The sequence below is a fragment of the Stenella coeruleoalba genome, assembly GCF_951394435.1.
Source record: "Stenella coeruleoalba genome assembly, chromosome: 6".
NCBI classification, from domain to species: domain Eukaryota; kingdom Metazoa; phylum Chordata; class Mammalia; order Artiodactyla; family Delphinidae; genus Stenella; species Stenella coeruleoalba.
The window spans coordinates 118344216-118361306 of NC_137151.1; the positions used below are offsets into that span (position 1 = coordinate 118344216).

Here is a 17091-nt window from a genome sequence, read left to right on the forward strand (position 1 = left end):
GAATCAGAGAAGACGTTCTGGCTGATGTTTATGGAAAACTTAATTGGAACCACATTTGTTCTGGTTCTAAGAAAGCAGACAGTTATGTAAGATAAGGAGGAAAAAGGGGGAATATCTAGGAAAAGCAGTTACTTTTGTAAAGTAAAAGGCCCAAGGCGATTACATATAAAATGTGGCTTTTAATTTTTAAGAAAAGCCATTTGAGAGAGTAAAAACCACTTGAAGGACTTTCTCTTTAGGAGACTAGAAAGACAAATTTAGATCTAAGACAGGAAAATGAAAAATAACTAGGAAATAGAGGAATGTTAAATCAACTTTTCCCCAGTTCAGTCTAAATAGAGAGAAGGCAGAAGAGATGAAAATTATTTAAAGTAGATGAATTATATGAGCAAAAATAATTGGCTATTAACAATGGAAATTTAGAGGTTTAGTCAGAAGGTTCTGCAATTTCATTTGGGCATTCATTCATCTAACCTGTAGTAATTGAGACCAACCATGTACCAGGCACTGCTCAAGACCTTATATTCTGGTGAGAAAAACAAATAGAAAGATAAGTAAATATATATCATTAGCTAGTGCTACATGGTACTGAAGCAGGTAAGGGGCAGAGAATAACGGGGGTCATCTTAAATAGTGTAGTTAGGGAGACCTAAATGACCAGAGGGCATGAGCCACATTCAAGCCGGAGGAAGGGTTCCAGCAGGTGCAAATGCCCAAGGAGCAAGTTGTGTCCAGAGGGGAATGGCACCCCTTGCAGGACAATTCTCAAGTAATTGGTGTGTTTTAAGAACAACAAGCCACCGGCAAAGAGTAGCAAGAAATGATGCTGGAGAGGCAACCAGGGATGTGTGGGCCCTGGACCACATTTTTTTTTTTTTTTTTTTTTTTTTTTTTTTGCGGTACGCGGGCCTCTCACCGTTGTGGCCTCTCCTGTTGCGGAGCACAGGCTCCGGACACGCAGGCTCAGCAGCCAAGGCTCATGGGCCCAGCCGCTCCGCGGCATGTGGGATCCTCCCAGACCGGGGCACAAACCCATGTCCCCTGCATCGGCAGGCGGACTCTCAACCGCTGCGCCACCAGGGAAGCCCTGGACCACATTTTCGATGGCAGATCACCAAGGTTTGAGAGACGGGGAGTGAAAACATGGGCTTTCCATTTGAGAAGGATTACTTTGGCTGTTGTGTGGAGAATAGACTGCAGGAGACAAGAATGAATCAGAAAGAGAAGCCAGGAAGCTTTCAAGGAGTCCAGACAGAGCTGGAACCTGGAAGAACCCAAGAGGCTGGAATCTTGGGCAAATGATGTAACCATTCTCTCTGACATGAAAAACAGGAACATTTCCCTGTGAGAGAGTCAGAAGATTGCCTTCCACATGTAAGAAGGATCTTGATGTCTCAACTCATGGAAATTCTAAGTCTGGAGAAAAATTAAAAAAGAAAAAAAAAGATAGGAACTAAGAAATGGGATGTGCAAGGGAGACACAGGTCCTGAATACCCACCATATATTACCCAGCAAGTCCATGAGACAGGCATTATGTTTTATATAGTATGAAACTGAGACCCAGAAGGGTTAAGTAACTTGACCAAAGCCATCTGGTAAGTGACAGAATTGAAATTCAACACAAGTCTGTCCCTCTCCAAGGACTTAACGAATTTTTAGCCTCAGTTTCTTCATCTGCTTTTTTTAAAAATAACACTCATTTTCATGAATTTTAAATGGGCTGATGTGTAGAAACGCCTAGTTTCCACTTCCACACAAAGAAAATCAAAGGGGTGCTAGGCCCTGTTGCTAGGTTTGCCCATGTCGAGACCATACCAGGCATAGGGCCGTTATCCCCTCTCTCGTGGATGTCAAGGCCGCTGTAGGCAAAGAAGGCTTTACAGAAACTTTCTGGGCCGCTCCGAGTAATTAATCCCTGAGGGAACTCTGCAACTCTGCTCTTCAAGCGAGTGGCTCTCAACCCCGGCTGCACTGGAACCACCTGGAGAGTTTTTAAAAATTCAGTGCCTGGTTCCCACCTCTGGAGCGACTAACTTAATTGGCCTGAGGTGTGGCCTGCCGTCAGGATTTTTTAAGGAGGATCCACCTTTCCTTTACACAGTTTTTTTCTCCGCTGGTAGCCACAGTGTTTCTTTCTATTTGGTCCTGAGGAGGGAAATGCATACACTATTAAGAAGTTTCATAACTATCTTTTTCTCCCAACCAAGACAGATTTAATCTTTGCATGTGGTGTGACAGCACTCTACTGCTACAGTATTTATTTACTACTTTTAACCCCCCAAATTCCATTATCATTTATTTTGACAACTGTGCACCAATTTTCCTCTTTTCTTAAACCAACACGCCTCTTGCCTCAGTCCTTATACTTCGGATGAAATGGACCCCAAATGCCAGCTCCATGGGTGACTTTGTGTCTAAAGCCTGGCTCACCAAAGTGTTCCATACCACGGCCGCATTGGTTCAGGGCTGGGCAAATGTCTCAATTCAAAACAATCCGAGTCAGCCTCACGGCTTTTGATTTATTGGGAGAAGACAAACTCTGCTCCAGCCATTCTGACAATGGATCCAACACAGGAAAGGAGAGATAAGATTGTTGGAGAGACAAAAACTCAGGCTTGATGATCCTGAGCCCCTGGATCAACCCATCTTGAGTTCATCCTGCATATTTGTTACATGAGCCAATGCACTCTCTCTTTTTTTTTCACTAGCCTATTTGAATTGGATTGTTTGTTACTTTAAAATCAAGATTTTTAAAGGATACAGAGATGCTCTAAAAATTATCTTGTATGGAAAACAAAAGGCTATCACCTAACCTAGCCAATCCTCCTAATAAACATATAGTAATAATTAAAAAACATAAATGTATGATAAGAATAAGAGGAAAATGGCTTCCCTGGTGGCACAGTGGTTGAGAGTCCACCTGCCGATGCAGGGGACATGGGTTCCTACCCTGGTCCGGGAAGATCACAGCTGGGCCCGTGAGCCATGGCCGCTGAACCTGCGTGTCCGGAGCCTGTGCTCCGCAATGGGAGAGGCCACAACAGTGAGAGGCCCGCGTACCGCAAAAAAAAAAAAAGAATAAGGGGAATGAAAGACAGACACAGAGGAACAGCTGTGGTCTGAAGAAATGGGGTAGAACAAGAAAAGCTTTCACGAGCATATTTAGGAGTTAGATATAATTGGATTCTTTTAGAATTCTCAAAGACTGCAAATAAAAGATAAGCATCGTTCAGGTGTTTTCTAATTGATTGGTATTTCTTCAACTGAGTCTCATCTCTGCACCTGGACCACAAGGTTTCTGGCTTTGTAAAAGTTAAATACAACTTTGTAAGCCCTTTAAACAAGTAGTTCTAGTTCTCGTTCTAGAATTTTGTCCCACAGAACTAGATGAACAAATGCATAAAAAACACGTGTATGAAAAGTTCTCTGCGGTAGATAAAAAACAGCAAAAAGCAAAAAATCAAAAATGAATAAATGTCTCTTTGGCAGACTCCACTTCCTCAGTGATTCTTAGAAGCTGACGTTCCTCATTCTGTCCCGGCCCCTCTTCTCTTCCCCTCCGTGTTCTTTCCTGGGGGGTCTCACACATGCCTGTGGCTGGAATTAAGACCTATAAGCAGAAACCCCCTGAACTGACCTTTCCAGCCTGGTTCTCTCCCCCATGCTCAGGTTCATTTTTCATTTGACAATTTCACAATTCCCTCTGACTTTTCCATGGGCTTCTTGTGCTCATGTCTTATCCTTCCCTCTCAAAGCTGCTCACTACCCAAGAGCACCCCCATACAAGAAGGTGCCTGCACCTTCTGAAAGCTGGCTTGCTCTGCCTGGCCCCACTCCTCCTCTCACAGCCAATCTGCCATGTCCGTCTGTCTCCATGGTACCACTCTAACTCATTCCACTATGCAGTTCACCTAAATTACAAGAGATTCCTAACAGGTTTCTCTGATTCTCGAACTCCTCTGGTCCCTTCTTCTCACTTCAGCCACAGTAATCCCTCCCGAATGTTAAAGTTCTGCCCTTCCCGGGCTAAGACTATTCCTGAAGTTACTCTCAGGTGACGCCCAATCACGTTATCATGGTGTTTAAAGGCCCACCTGAGCTGGCTCCTACAATGTCTCCAGCTTTTACTGTCCTTCCATCACATTCTGTGTCACAGCTCTGCAGAATGTCTTTTTGTTCCTCAAACATGCCACCCTCTCCCCTGCCTCATGCTGTTGGTTCTCTCTTCCCAGGAGGATCTTTCCTCTGCCCGCAGCCCTCACTGATTCACCTTGCTGTTGCTTCTCCTTCGGGTCTTGGTTGAAACATCAGCATCCTTGGAACACTTCCTGACTTTCCTCCCAGGCCCCAGTCTCAGTGAGGCTTCCCTCTTCTCAACCACCCAATCACCCCAACACAGCTCCATCAGAGCCTTGGTCATATCTTCACACCCGCTATTCCATAAGCACCAAGAGCTAAAGCCCTACCTGTCTTATTCACTCCCGGAGCCCTTGTGATTAGCTGCCACAAGACAGGTAATCAATAAAGGGCATGTGAATGATTAAGTCTTTTAAGTACATAATGCCACATTCGTATGATGGAATAAAACACAGCCATTAATAACCACCCTTCAGAAAAGTAATTAACAGTACAAGATTATTTGAAACACAGTGTTCACTTTTAGAAAATCATTACAAAAGAGAATGCACAGCAAGATCCAATTTCAGTTTTCTAAAACGTGTGTTAAAAAGATTTCAAAGATGTTCACCTAAAACTTAAAATGATCTCTTTTAAGGATAGAATTGTAGGGGTTTTTTTTCTTTGAGCTTATCTGAGCATAGATTCCTTTGATAATCAAGAAAAAATGATAAAAATTATGTAAAAATGTTATATAAAGTCCTGGGCTGTAACAGAAAAGAGAGTCATAGTTGAACGCAGTGACAATGACCAGTGGTGAGTAGATCATCCCATGGGAAGGCCCTGGATCATAGTGACCAGAAGTATTGCTAAGTGTAGAATAGTTAGGAGTTGAAAATGAGGAACGGACTCTAAAAATGGCAAATTCTTCATAGAAATTACAATAAAATATAATTGGGTCAATTTAAAAGAACATTTAGGTTGAGTCCATGACCTGGCTATTGTAATTAGTGCTGCAATGAACGCCGGGGTGCATGTGTCTTTTTGACTTATGGCTTTCTCTGGGTATATGCCCAATAGTGGGATTGCTGGGTCATATGGTAATTCTATTTTTAGTTTTTTAAGGAAGCTCCATACTGTTCTCAATAGTGGTTGAACTTAAATGTCCATCGACAGATGAATGAATAAAGATGTGGTGTGTGTGTGTGTGTGTGTGTGTGTGTGTGTGTGTGTGTGTGTACACAATGGAATATTACTCAGTCATAAAAAGGAATGAAACTGGGTCATTTGTACAGACCTCGATGGACCTAGAAACTGTCATACAGAGTGCAGTAAGTCAGAAAGAGAAAAACAAGTATCGTATATTAATGCATATATGTGGAATCTAGGAAAATGGTACAGATGAACCGGTTTGCAAGGCAGAAATAGAGGCAAAGATGTAGAGAACAAACGTATGGACACCACAGGGGGAAGCGGGGGGAGGATGAATTCGGAGATTGACATATATACACTAATACGTAAAAAATAGATAATTAATAAGAACCTGCTGTCTAGCACAGGGAACTCTACTTCACTGTACAGCAGAAACTAACACAACACTGCAAAACAACTACACCCCAACAAAAATAAGAATAAAAAAATAAAAGAAGAACAGTGGGAAAATACCTGCAGAAAGGGGTTATATTAAGAAGGAGAAGCCTAAGTATCTATCTTCAGCTGCCTTTTCTCAATATAATATTAGGTCACATGAAATGAGAACTAGATTGGAAAAACAGAGTCGAAGAAAAGTTTACTGAATCAAAAATAGAATATGATAAAGTCATAAACAAGCATCCTTTTACTTTCCCAGCTTTATTTGTTCAATTTCTCTCAGGCCTTGGTCTCTCTGTCAGTCCCACTTTAATATGCTGTAGGAGTCAGAGCCTAGATCTGAATAGTTCAGTATCAGACCCTGGACTGCATCGTGTGGTATTTTGGTCCAAGTTAGACAAAAATTTCACTCTAGCCTCCTCCGACTATTATGGTGTAGAGTTGGGGAATGTATAAGGAGATAAAATCTGCTGCAAGAAAAAATAAAAATTCCATTTATTTCTAGGGTATTTGTGTTTCTATTGCAAAGCATCTTTGTTGCTTTTAAGAACAATTATATGGACATTCTGCTTCTGATATGGAAAAGTAAGCTTTGAACAAACAGACTGTCCCACAAATAACTCTAAACTCCAGACCAAAAAACCCTACACCTACCTCATGACTCTGAAGGTGAACAAGAGCAGGCAAGTTTTGAAGAGGAGTCCAAATATGGAAGCAGCAAACAGCATGGGCTGAGTTCCATGTCTGGAGAGCCCACCCTGCAGGCATTCTCAGCTGGGACTATGGCCCAGGGAGACCAAGACACTAGCATCAAACCTGCTCCTTCTGTCCAAAGGAACCCCAGGAAGGAGCCCAGGACAGTCACCCCATGAGGAGTGAGGAGGTCCTGGGGAAGAAGAGAACCAGAGAAGGGGACCCCCAAAGTCTTTATCTGAACTCTTCTCGTGTCTCTGGGTGATCCCTAAACCATACACGAATGGGGCACTGAAAGGATGAGATCCAAACCCTCGCCTCACCGCTGCTATTAGTAAGTTTGCAATGAACCTGGTTACAGTAGTGAACACTGGTTAATCCATCTTGGCTACAGTTTCCTCCCACATAAAATGATACTGCTGCAACTGTTTCCAGCTATTTACTTACTCATGCATTCAACATGGCTCACAGGTACTCTAGTGCTAGGTGCTCCATGGATACAGAAGAAGTTGAGCATCACTGCCTTGAGGGAGTCTACAGTCCCGTGAGAAAATACAGACATGCACCCAAACAGCTCTCACACAAGGCAGAACCTGATCAGAGAAGGAGCTTGGTGCAGCAGAGAGAACACGGACTCCAGAACCAGACAAAGCCGAGCTTGTGCCTTGGGTCCACCAAGACCTAGAGCCTCGGGATCTGCCCTGCACAGCAGTTGTGGGGATTAAATAGTGGCATTCGTATTAATCACTCTCTGCTAGGCACTTTCTGTGCACTGTATACTCATTTAGTTCTTATAACAGCTCATTGGGTAGATATTAATACCACCCACCCTCTAGAAATGCAGAAAATAAGGTATAGGGAATTTCAGTTTACTTGCCCAAGGTCACCAAGTGCTAAGTGATCAAACAGATTCAAACTCAAGTCTGCTCGAGCCCCAGCTGTGAGCTGCTATGTTTTGTTGAATAATAACTTCAAGGGCCAAACACAGTGCTTAACACAGAGTAGGCACTCAACAAGTGGCCAATGTCATCACAACTGTTATTATTACTGCTGCTGCTGTGTGATTACAACGATTAGCCACAAGAGAGAAAGAGTTGAAGTTCAAGGCGTTTACCTGAAATAATGCTGAATAATCTTTATGGGCATGTCTAGACACACTCCTTAAGAAATCAGAATTTGTGGTGACCTGTTTAGGTATAGCCTACCTCTTTTTAAAAAGAAAAGCACCAAGTTATCATTATTTATTTCTTCATTCACTCATCACACTGTAACTTCCAACCGCCATCTGCCACCACTAAACCGAGCATCAGAACAGTTCCCAGAGGGGAAGCAGAGATAAAAGTGAGGAACAGGACCCATCACTCACTAAAATGAGTACAGCTGGTCCCCACTGCTAATGGGAGAAGCAGACAAACAAAATTCCTCGCAGTGTTTTGAAATGATCTCAGAGAAACTGTGCTATGTGGAAAAAAGAAAAGAAAAAGAACAAAAAGGAAACATGAACTTAGCCATAAATCAAAACTTAATTGGCATGCACCAAACACAGAAATAAAATTTTACTCACACTTCGTAAGTCTTAATACCCTGCTTTGTGTCCAAAAGATGAAACTATATACCGCTTGGAACTCCAAGGATCTCAGCTGCTATGATTCCTAAATGAAGTGGTGATTTAGGGATAATGCCAAATTTTGAAAGAATAAGAACAGTATTTTATTTGGGGCTTTTATGAGGACATGTTGCACATTTCTTAAATAAATACACGCAGTTTTATACGATCCTAAGACAGTACTTTTACCAAATCCTACATACCAGGATACTGGAGAAAACAACCAAATCCCAGAACTATAGAACTCCTAAATCCTTACTGGGTAACATGCCAGTTTCTGAACAATACACATTATCTCAGAGATAATTTTTATGACATGCGTGGCTATTGCCTATAAATCCCTTTAAGATGAAAGGTATTACCCTGACATTTGAGTTGGACAAAAGAACTTATATGGCTAGATTTCTCAAGGCTATAAAATGTAGATAAACAAATATAGTTTGGATAAACCCTTGGAGCACGTTGCAATGGGATTTAACCTACAGGGCCTTCAGGCCAACATTAAGTTTTAGACTCAGGCCTTCCTTAGAGATTATGAAACTTTTCTCTACAAACATTGCTTGAAACAACAAGATGGATTTATTGATTCAGTAAGGGATTAGGAGCAGGGACACTTAAAGGTAATAGAGTGAACCCTTTTACAACAAGGAAGCATGGCTGGAAGAGATAAAAAAGACATGGGGCTTCCCTGGTGGCGCAGTGGTTGGGAGTCGCCTGCCGATGCAGGGGACATGGGTTTGTGCCCCGGTCCGGGAAGATCCCACAGGCCGCGGAGTGGCTGGGCCCGTGAGCCTGCGCGTCTGGAGCCTGTGCTCCGCAATGGGAGAGGCCACAACAGTGAGCGGTCCGCGTACCGCAAAAAAAAAAAAAAAAAAGACATGACCCACCCAAGGTGATAGGACTATATTCATCACCACCATCATCGTCATCGTTATCATCACCATCACCATCACCATCATCATCACACCTAACATTTGTTCAACACTTACTATTTGCCAAGCACAGTGCTAAGGGTTTTTAGGGTTTTTTCTGTTCTTCATATCAACTGATAAAGGGTATGCTACTATCGTTCTCCTTTTCTCAATGAGGAAAATGAGCCTCAGAGAAGCAAAAAGCTGTAAAAGAAGTGGGTCCAGACTTCAAACCCAAGCAGTGTGACCCAAAACACCCACATTCATAACCACTCCACTCTCCCACTTGTCATCAAGCCCAGACTCAGGTCTCCTGAGCTCCAGGCCACAGAAGGACACCAGCTGTCCACACTTGGCAACGGAGTTTCCAAGTTACAAGATGTGCATGTCTGTACAGATGGCCAACATGCACATGAAAAGATGTTCAACATCTCTAATTATTAGAGAAATGCAAATCAGAACTACAATGAGGTACCATCTCACACCAGTCAGAACGGCCATCGTTAAAAAGTCTACAAATAACAATTCCGGAAAGGGTGCAGAGAAAAGGGAACCCTCCTACACTGTTGGTGGGAATGTAAACTAGTGCAGCCACTATGGAAAAGAGTATGGAGGTTCCTCAAAAAATTAAAAATAGAGCTACCATATGATTCAGCAATCCCACTCCGGGGCATATATCCGGACAAAGCTATAATTCAAAAAGATACATGTACCCCTATGTTCAATGCAGCACTATTTAGTAGCCAAGACATGGAAACAACCTAAATGTCCATTGACAGATGAATGGGTTAACAAGATGTGGTACATACATACAATGGAATACTGCTCAGTCATAAAAAAAGAATGAAATAATGCCATTTGCGGCAACATGGATGGACCTAGAGATTATCATACTAAGTGAAATAAGTCAGAAAGAGAAAGACAAATAACATATGATATCACTCACATGTGGAATCTAAAATATGATACAAATGAATTTATCTACAAAACAGAAACAGACTCACAGACACAGAGAACAGACTTGTGGTTGCCAAGGGGGGGGGGTGGGGAAGGGATGGATTGAGAGTTTGTGATTAGCAGATGCAAACTAGTATATATAGAATGGATAAACAACAAGGTCCTACTGTGTAGCATAGGGAACAATATTTGATATCCTGTTATAAACCATAATGGAAAATAATATGAAAAAGAATGTATGCGTGTATATATATATATGTATATATACATATATGTGTGTATATATATATATATGAATAACTGAATCACTTTACTGTACAGCAGAAATTAACACACTGTAAATCAACTATACTTCATTAAAATTAAAAAAAAATTTTTTAAAGATCTGCATGTCTGACAGTGGATCCAACACTGCATTCTAAAAGTGAGAGGATTGAATGTGAGTCCTCAACCCGGTTGCAATACTTGCCGTCATAATTGCAATGCAACAGCAGTTCATCCAAATTATATTTATCTGTAATCCTAGCCAAGGGTGCCACACCAGAAAACGTTTTTACATTCAAGGTTTTTAAGATACATGTGATCAAATGATATTTCCTCAAAATAGTCATGAAGCCCCCTATGCTCCCCTTGTCTCTGGTTACCAGATGCCTTCTCTAATAGGTGGATGCCAGGAAGGTCATTAGATTCTAAGAGACGTGCCAGCACGATGCAAATGGTCACACAGGCAGGGCCGACAGATGTGCTTTACTGCTGAATGTTTTTATCACCGCTGTTTTCTTTTTATTCTTTGTTCTACTTTGTTTTTCTAAGGAAAAAATTTTTCAATGAGATGCTGAAGCAAAGACTATGGCTAGACAGTAATACACAGATTTTACTTATTTGTGTATTCAAAAATGCTCATATATTTAAATATACATATTTAAATACCAATAAGCGGTGATGGTAAGTATTTATAATTAGTCCTCCTCAGAGTAAAAATGCATTTAGTTCAAAATTTAAGGACCTCAAAGTTCTAAACCAAACATAAAGACAATATCTATGTAAAGAATATATACAGAGGCAATAAACCCAGATCCCAATTATTTACCTTTCTTGTTTTCAATAAGTTAAAAATAAGAAAACACTCATGACAAGTTTACTTGTGTTTCTTAACAACCCCACTCTAACCAGAATCTGAAACTGCACTTTTCAAATATGGACCTAGCTAAGATTAAGTCAAAATTCAAAGAAAAGACAGGGCTCATTGATGAAGGATAAAAATGTAAGTATAGAAGAGCGAATACCTTCCAGAAGGAGAACTCATGTGATAATTACTGTACAAGCTGTCTCTCAGGCCTCCTCGACCTTGAACTTTTGGAGAGAGGTTAAAAAGAGATGGGTCCTCAGGAAAAAATGTAACCTCTAAGGACTCAGCCCAGATCAGATGGAAAAGGCTCCTTGAAGGAAATAGGATGAAGATTAAAAGGACAGAAGAGAGCAAGGATGTGAATGAGCAGTGCTGAAAGCCCTGTCCAGAGGGAAAACCAGTTTTAATAGCTTTCTGGACTGGGAGAGATTATTGTAAAGGGATTTCACTGCACTTACCAAAAAGAGAAAGGAAAAAATAATTTTTCTAGCTTTTTCCAGGCTTAAGATTTTTAAGCAGTGACATTTAGAAGTTTTAAAACCCAACAAACTGAATTTATTTTACTCATGACTATGGTTACAAAGACCATCTCTTAAAATAAACAAAATAAAATTTACTTTAAAGAATATATTAAGAGATGGTATAGGCCAAGGGTTAAGAATGTTAGTGCTAAGTTACCTGGGTTTCAATTTCTAGCTATGTGATCTCAGGCAAGTTATTTACCTTCTCATGCCTCAGTTTCTCAATCTGTTCAATGGAAATATTAATATAATTTGCTTCATAGTATTGTAACCTTCTAATGAGTTACTAAGCATAGTGTGAGGGACTTCTAAGTGTTGACTTTTAAAATAAATTAATATACAAATATTTATTAACCTCCTACTAACATAAAATATGGAACTAAAAGCTCCATGATAGGATAATGAGAGTTAGTAAGAGAGAGATGAATAAAATACATTTCCCACCCTCAAAGAATATCACAGGGAAACAGGGAAGACAGAATCAACACAAACATGCAAAGGAGCAAGTAAAAATGGGGCAGAGAGCAAATAATATTAGGAAATAATTACTTATTTTCTTTGGTGTGGTATTGTAGATATCAAGGAGAATGTTCTTATTCTGATTTATTCTGTTCTTAAACTGATTTATTTTGGGATGAAATGTGATGATGCCTATAATTTACTTTCAAATTACTTTGCAAAAAAACAAACTATAGGGGCTTCCCTGGTGGCGCAGTGGTTGAGAGTCCGCCTGCCGATGCAGGGGACACGGGTTTGTGCCCCGGTCCGGTAAGATCCCACGTGCGGCGGAGCGGCTGGGCCCATGAGCCATGGCCGCTGAGCCTGCGCATCCGGAGCCTGTGCTCCGCAACGGGAGAGGCCACAGCAGTGAGAGGCCCGTGTACCGCAAAAAAAAAAAAAAAAAACCCAAACAACTATATATGTAAATACAAAGCAAACATGCCAAAATGTTAATCACTGCGGGGGGGGGAAGAAAAAGAAAGAAAAGGAGGCAGGCAAGGGTCAAGTGCTGGCTCTGAACTTCAGAACACTGTGTGGACTTGAAACGCTTTCAAACCTGTTTTCACAGCGTGGCTGAAAAGAGAAAACTCCTGGAGACGCAGGCTTTTTCTAAGTGCAAGGTGCTCTGTAAATAGTAGTTTCTACAAAAAGCACCCTAAGAACAGGTCAGTGGGAGGGGCTGCTTTTAAAATGCTGGCTGCTGGGAGCCTTCAAAACATCGCAATGAATCCTTCCGTATTATAACTGAAGCCACGTTCCCTGGTCAGTCTCCAGTGAAGGTAAACCTCCGGATGAAAGTCTTCCTATGAAGACTTGCTGGGAAATTCATCTCCATCATTTCAATTCTAGATAATCACATTTTCTCTAGGCTTTATCAAGACAACATGGAGGAACTGATAGGCTACTGGATAAAGGAGAAGGTCTCTAGACAACCCTACTGACGGCCAGGTTTAAATGACTATCTATAGACCAAGGTCTCTGTGTATAGACTTGACCCAGACATCTCCACTCACTTCCAGACCCACAGCAACTGCCCAGCTGCCATCTCCACTTGAATGTCACACTCAACGTGTCCAAAATAGAACACTTTTCCTCCATGTTTCTTTTTCTCCACGAATGGCACAACCAACCGTAAAGTAAGAGAAGCCGCAGACTTGCCCCGTCACTCTCCCTCCCCCTCCATATCCCATCCATCTCCAGGGCCCTCCATTTTCCCTGCCAAGTTCTCCCAAATCCATCAGCTTCTCTCCTTTTCAAATTCTACCTTCCTTCCTAGCAGTCAACATCGATTTCCCAGATTTCTACAACAGTCCCACAAACGCTTCTGCTTACTCCCAGTCTTGTCTCTCTCCAACCCACATTCCACACTGCTCCACAGGAAAAACGTCAAATTCCTGTTTACATTTTTCAGTGGTTTAATAGTAATAATCATTATTAGGAAAACAGCCATGATAAGGTGCCTAATACTTACTGAGCACTTCCCCAGGCACCATGCTAAGCACTTTACCTAAGCATCTTCTCATTCCATCCTCAGGGGCCCCAGGAAGTGGGCGTTATCACTGTCCCAATTTTACAGATTAAAAAACTGAGACACAGAGAAGTATGGAATCGCTTGCCCAGGCACAGAGCTGGTAAGCACGAGGCCAAACGGGCTTCAAACCTAAGCCTCTGGCCTCCCGTCTGGGTTGAATGTGACGTGCCCCAACACCACGCACAAAGCCCTGCGAAGCCCTGAGGACTCAGCCGTCGCCACCCACTTTCTTCCCCTTTCCCTTTGCTCCTTGGTGATGCCCTCAACTGTGCCAGCCTCCTCCTTCTCGTCATTCAGGGTCTCCACACGTGGGCATCTTTCCCGGGTCCCCAAAGCTAAGCAGATCCTTGTGCGTCTTCAAGGCACCGATTCCTGCTTGTAACTATGGACTTACCTGTGTCTGCACCATGGGAGGAGCCCTTTCAGCTTTGCCAACTCTAGGGCCCAGAACCCAGCTCAGTGCCTGGCATGTAGGATGTGCTTGGCAAATCTTTATAAACTAGAAAATGGAGCATGAGTGAGCACAGAATTCCTGGGCTCTGGTTCAAGGGTCATCCTTTACTACCAGTGTGACTTTGTGTAGGTCACTACCTCTCAGAGCCTCTGGGCTGGCATCTGAACTTCCTGGCAGCAATCAGAACTATGATAATAAAGCACTTTGGAGCTTTCAAAGACCTCTCCCCGAAGTCCCATTCGATCCCAAAATGTCCCCGTGAGGGAAGCAGGGTCCTCATCACACACATTCACTAGAAAAGGGAAAGGAGGATTGGATGGGGCTGGGGAATTAATGATTTGTCAGCAATCAGCCACTGACCCTGAAGCCCGCCCTTGACGCTAAGCACAGCCTACAACGAGAGTTAGATGGCAGACGACTAACCCAGGGTGTGGCAAAGCTGTAAGAAACTGCCCAGCGCTCTGTGCATTGGGTGACAATTGGTGCCGCTGACTCAGTCATCCGCCTGCCAACGTTTCCAGTTTTCCCATTTGCTTAAGACACTCAAGTGAAGAGTGGAGATGGTCCAGCACATAGAACTCCATCATCATGGTAACCACATCCGTCACAAGCACACACAGCTTGGGGATAACCAAAAGAGCCACAGCCACTCGTTCCTGCCTCTGCCCAGGGGAGCAGAAGCTGGGACACAGAATTCACTTCCTTAGCCACTGCACTGTTCAGTGTTCAAAATATGGAAGGGTATGAGGCACTGTCGACAGTGGCTGCCGCCCCTGGCAACCCTGAGCCCTCGGGTTACCCAGGAGGTCGGTGGCCTTTTATCAACACCGATCTGTACCACTGCCCCACTCCAGCTCTCAGCCAGGGGCAGTTCAGGTTATTCTGAGTAAAGAGATGTTTCCTTATACACGCAGACGCTACATTTAATCTCTTCATAGGATGTCAGCCTACTCTAGGCAGTTGTCAAGGTCACTTCTGTGGATCAGCAGCGCACATGCTCCCGATTATTTTAGGGGGAAAAAAACACCTCTAATATCATGTTATTCTTACAATATTAAAGGTTTAAAGCAATCCCTTCCATAACATCCCTCCAAGCAGAAATGGGAAGAAAACTTCCTCCAAGTACAAAATCATTCCTTGAACACCAGTTCCATAGCTGGAATTATCTGCCTGCTTCTTCAAGGTGAAACTGAAAACAGTACAACTATTTTTTTATTAAAAGTGGCTCTAAAGATGTGGCTTTCCAGGGGACTAGAAGTCTCCAAGATGTTATAAAGTTGATGTAAAGACAAAAACAGGTGAACTTTATGTTGAAATTTTTTTAACGTAAACCAAATGCATGGTTTAAAAAATAGGAATCTTAACAAGTGAAATTTGCCATTAGAAAGAAATTCCATTTTATTATCGTTATTCATTTTCAACGTATAAATGAAAATTGCAGAAATTTTGAGATTATGTCTAATATTCAGACATAATTTCTAAGCTATTCTAGCACAGAGCTTAAAAGGAAAGGACCAGCTTATACATTGTTTTATAAATGCAACAAAATAGGAAGTTCTCTTGAGTAGAGATTTTTCAGAAAATGGAAGTACAAGGTCATAAAATTAATGTATGATTTAAAATGGAAAACGTACGTTATTCCTGGGGTAATAATGTTTACCTTCTGGACACTGGCAGATGAATCCACTGAGATTAGAAATGCAGGTTGCTCCATTTCTGCATGGGTCTAGGATACAATAGTCAATCTTGGATTGGCAAAGCTCTCCAGTATAACCTGAACAAAACAAGATAGACATTTATAAAATATTTTGTCCCAAAACTCTGATGAACCATCCCATGAATTGATGGAGTCAACTGGTACCCATCCAACCAAGGCAGCATCATTAAAATAGTCTCCCAGGCAATCCTTGATCTAATTTGGTTTTACAACAAGAAACAATCAGAGCCATTTAGAATCATAGTTCAAAAGTCATTTGCTTTGCAAAAATCTTTATTGCAGGACTTCCCTGATGGTGCAGTGATTAAGAATCCACCTGCCAATGCAGGGAACACGGGTTCGAGCCCTGGTCCGGGAAGATCCCACATGCCGCAGAGCAAATAAGCCTGTGCGCCACAACTACTGAGCCTGCGCTCTAGAGCCCGCAAGCCACAACTACTGAGCCCACGTGCTGTAACTACTGAAGCCTGCGCGCCTAGAGCCCATGCTCCGCAACAAGAGAAGCCACTGCAATGAGAAGCCCATGCACCACAACGAAGGGTAGCCCCCGCTCGCCACAACCAGAGAAAGCCCGCGCAACAACGAAGACCCAATGCAGCCAAAAAAAAAAAAAAAAAACTTTATGCAAAGAGATACTTTTTTCAACGTTAGCTCCGAATTTTATTTTGAAATGTTAGTCAGAACCTTCAGAAACTGAGCCTGAAGACCACTGTCCTTTCCTTCTGACCTAAGGAAAAACAGGCTCTGTAATGTCTTGCTTGACCACTGAGATGACGGCCACTTTCCCAAGGTCATCCCAGTACCTATTTAAAAAAACCACTAGGAAAATTGCCAGGTAGGTATTAAAATTTTTTAACTTTTTATATTTTACAGCTAGAAGACCCTCAGTGTTCAATTCACACCCTATCCCTTAATTTTAAAGACAAAAAGGTTGAGACACATATAATATTAAGCACATGACTATATGCATCTTAATTCTAATTTGAAGCACAAACCTAACCCAGCAAATTTTCTCCGTGAAGCAAGCAAGCCTCCAGTGGTGATTTTTTTTGGTTAATAACGTAACCACATATGTGTGATGAGAAAATAAGGACTTGTATCTATTGGAATACCCATGCAGCTGAGAAGCCTCAAATAAATTCCAAATACTTTGTTAACTTTGAAAACAAAGCCCCCCCCAAAAAGGCAAGTTTAAAAAATAACATGCAATTATGTTTTTTAGTTTAAAGTGGAAAATGATTATGAAAGAAAATTTGGAAAATACAAGATTTAAAATAGAAAGAGAAAAATGTTACCCTTAGTTATGTTATTTGAGTGACAGAAATATTAATACTTTAGAGATAATTCCTATCAGAAATGTTTAT

At 41.8% G+C, this 17091-nt stretch overlaps 1 protein-coding gene across 2 annotated transcripts in view; it reads right to left on the reverse strand.

The window, feature by feature from the left end:
* DNER (delta/notch like EGF repeat containing) overlaps nucleotides 1–17091 on the reverse strand; it is a 326041-nt gene that overhangs the window by 80190 nt on the left and 228760 nt on the right. For both annotated transcript variants that reach the window (XM_079924540.1, XM_079924541.1), the window contains exon 7: nucleotides 15671–15784. In XM_079924540.1, coding sequence (XP_079780666.1) covers nucleotides 15671–15784 — 114 coding nt within the window. The remainder of the gene's footprint in view (nucleotides 1–15670; nucleotides 15785–17091) is intronic.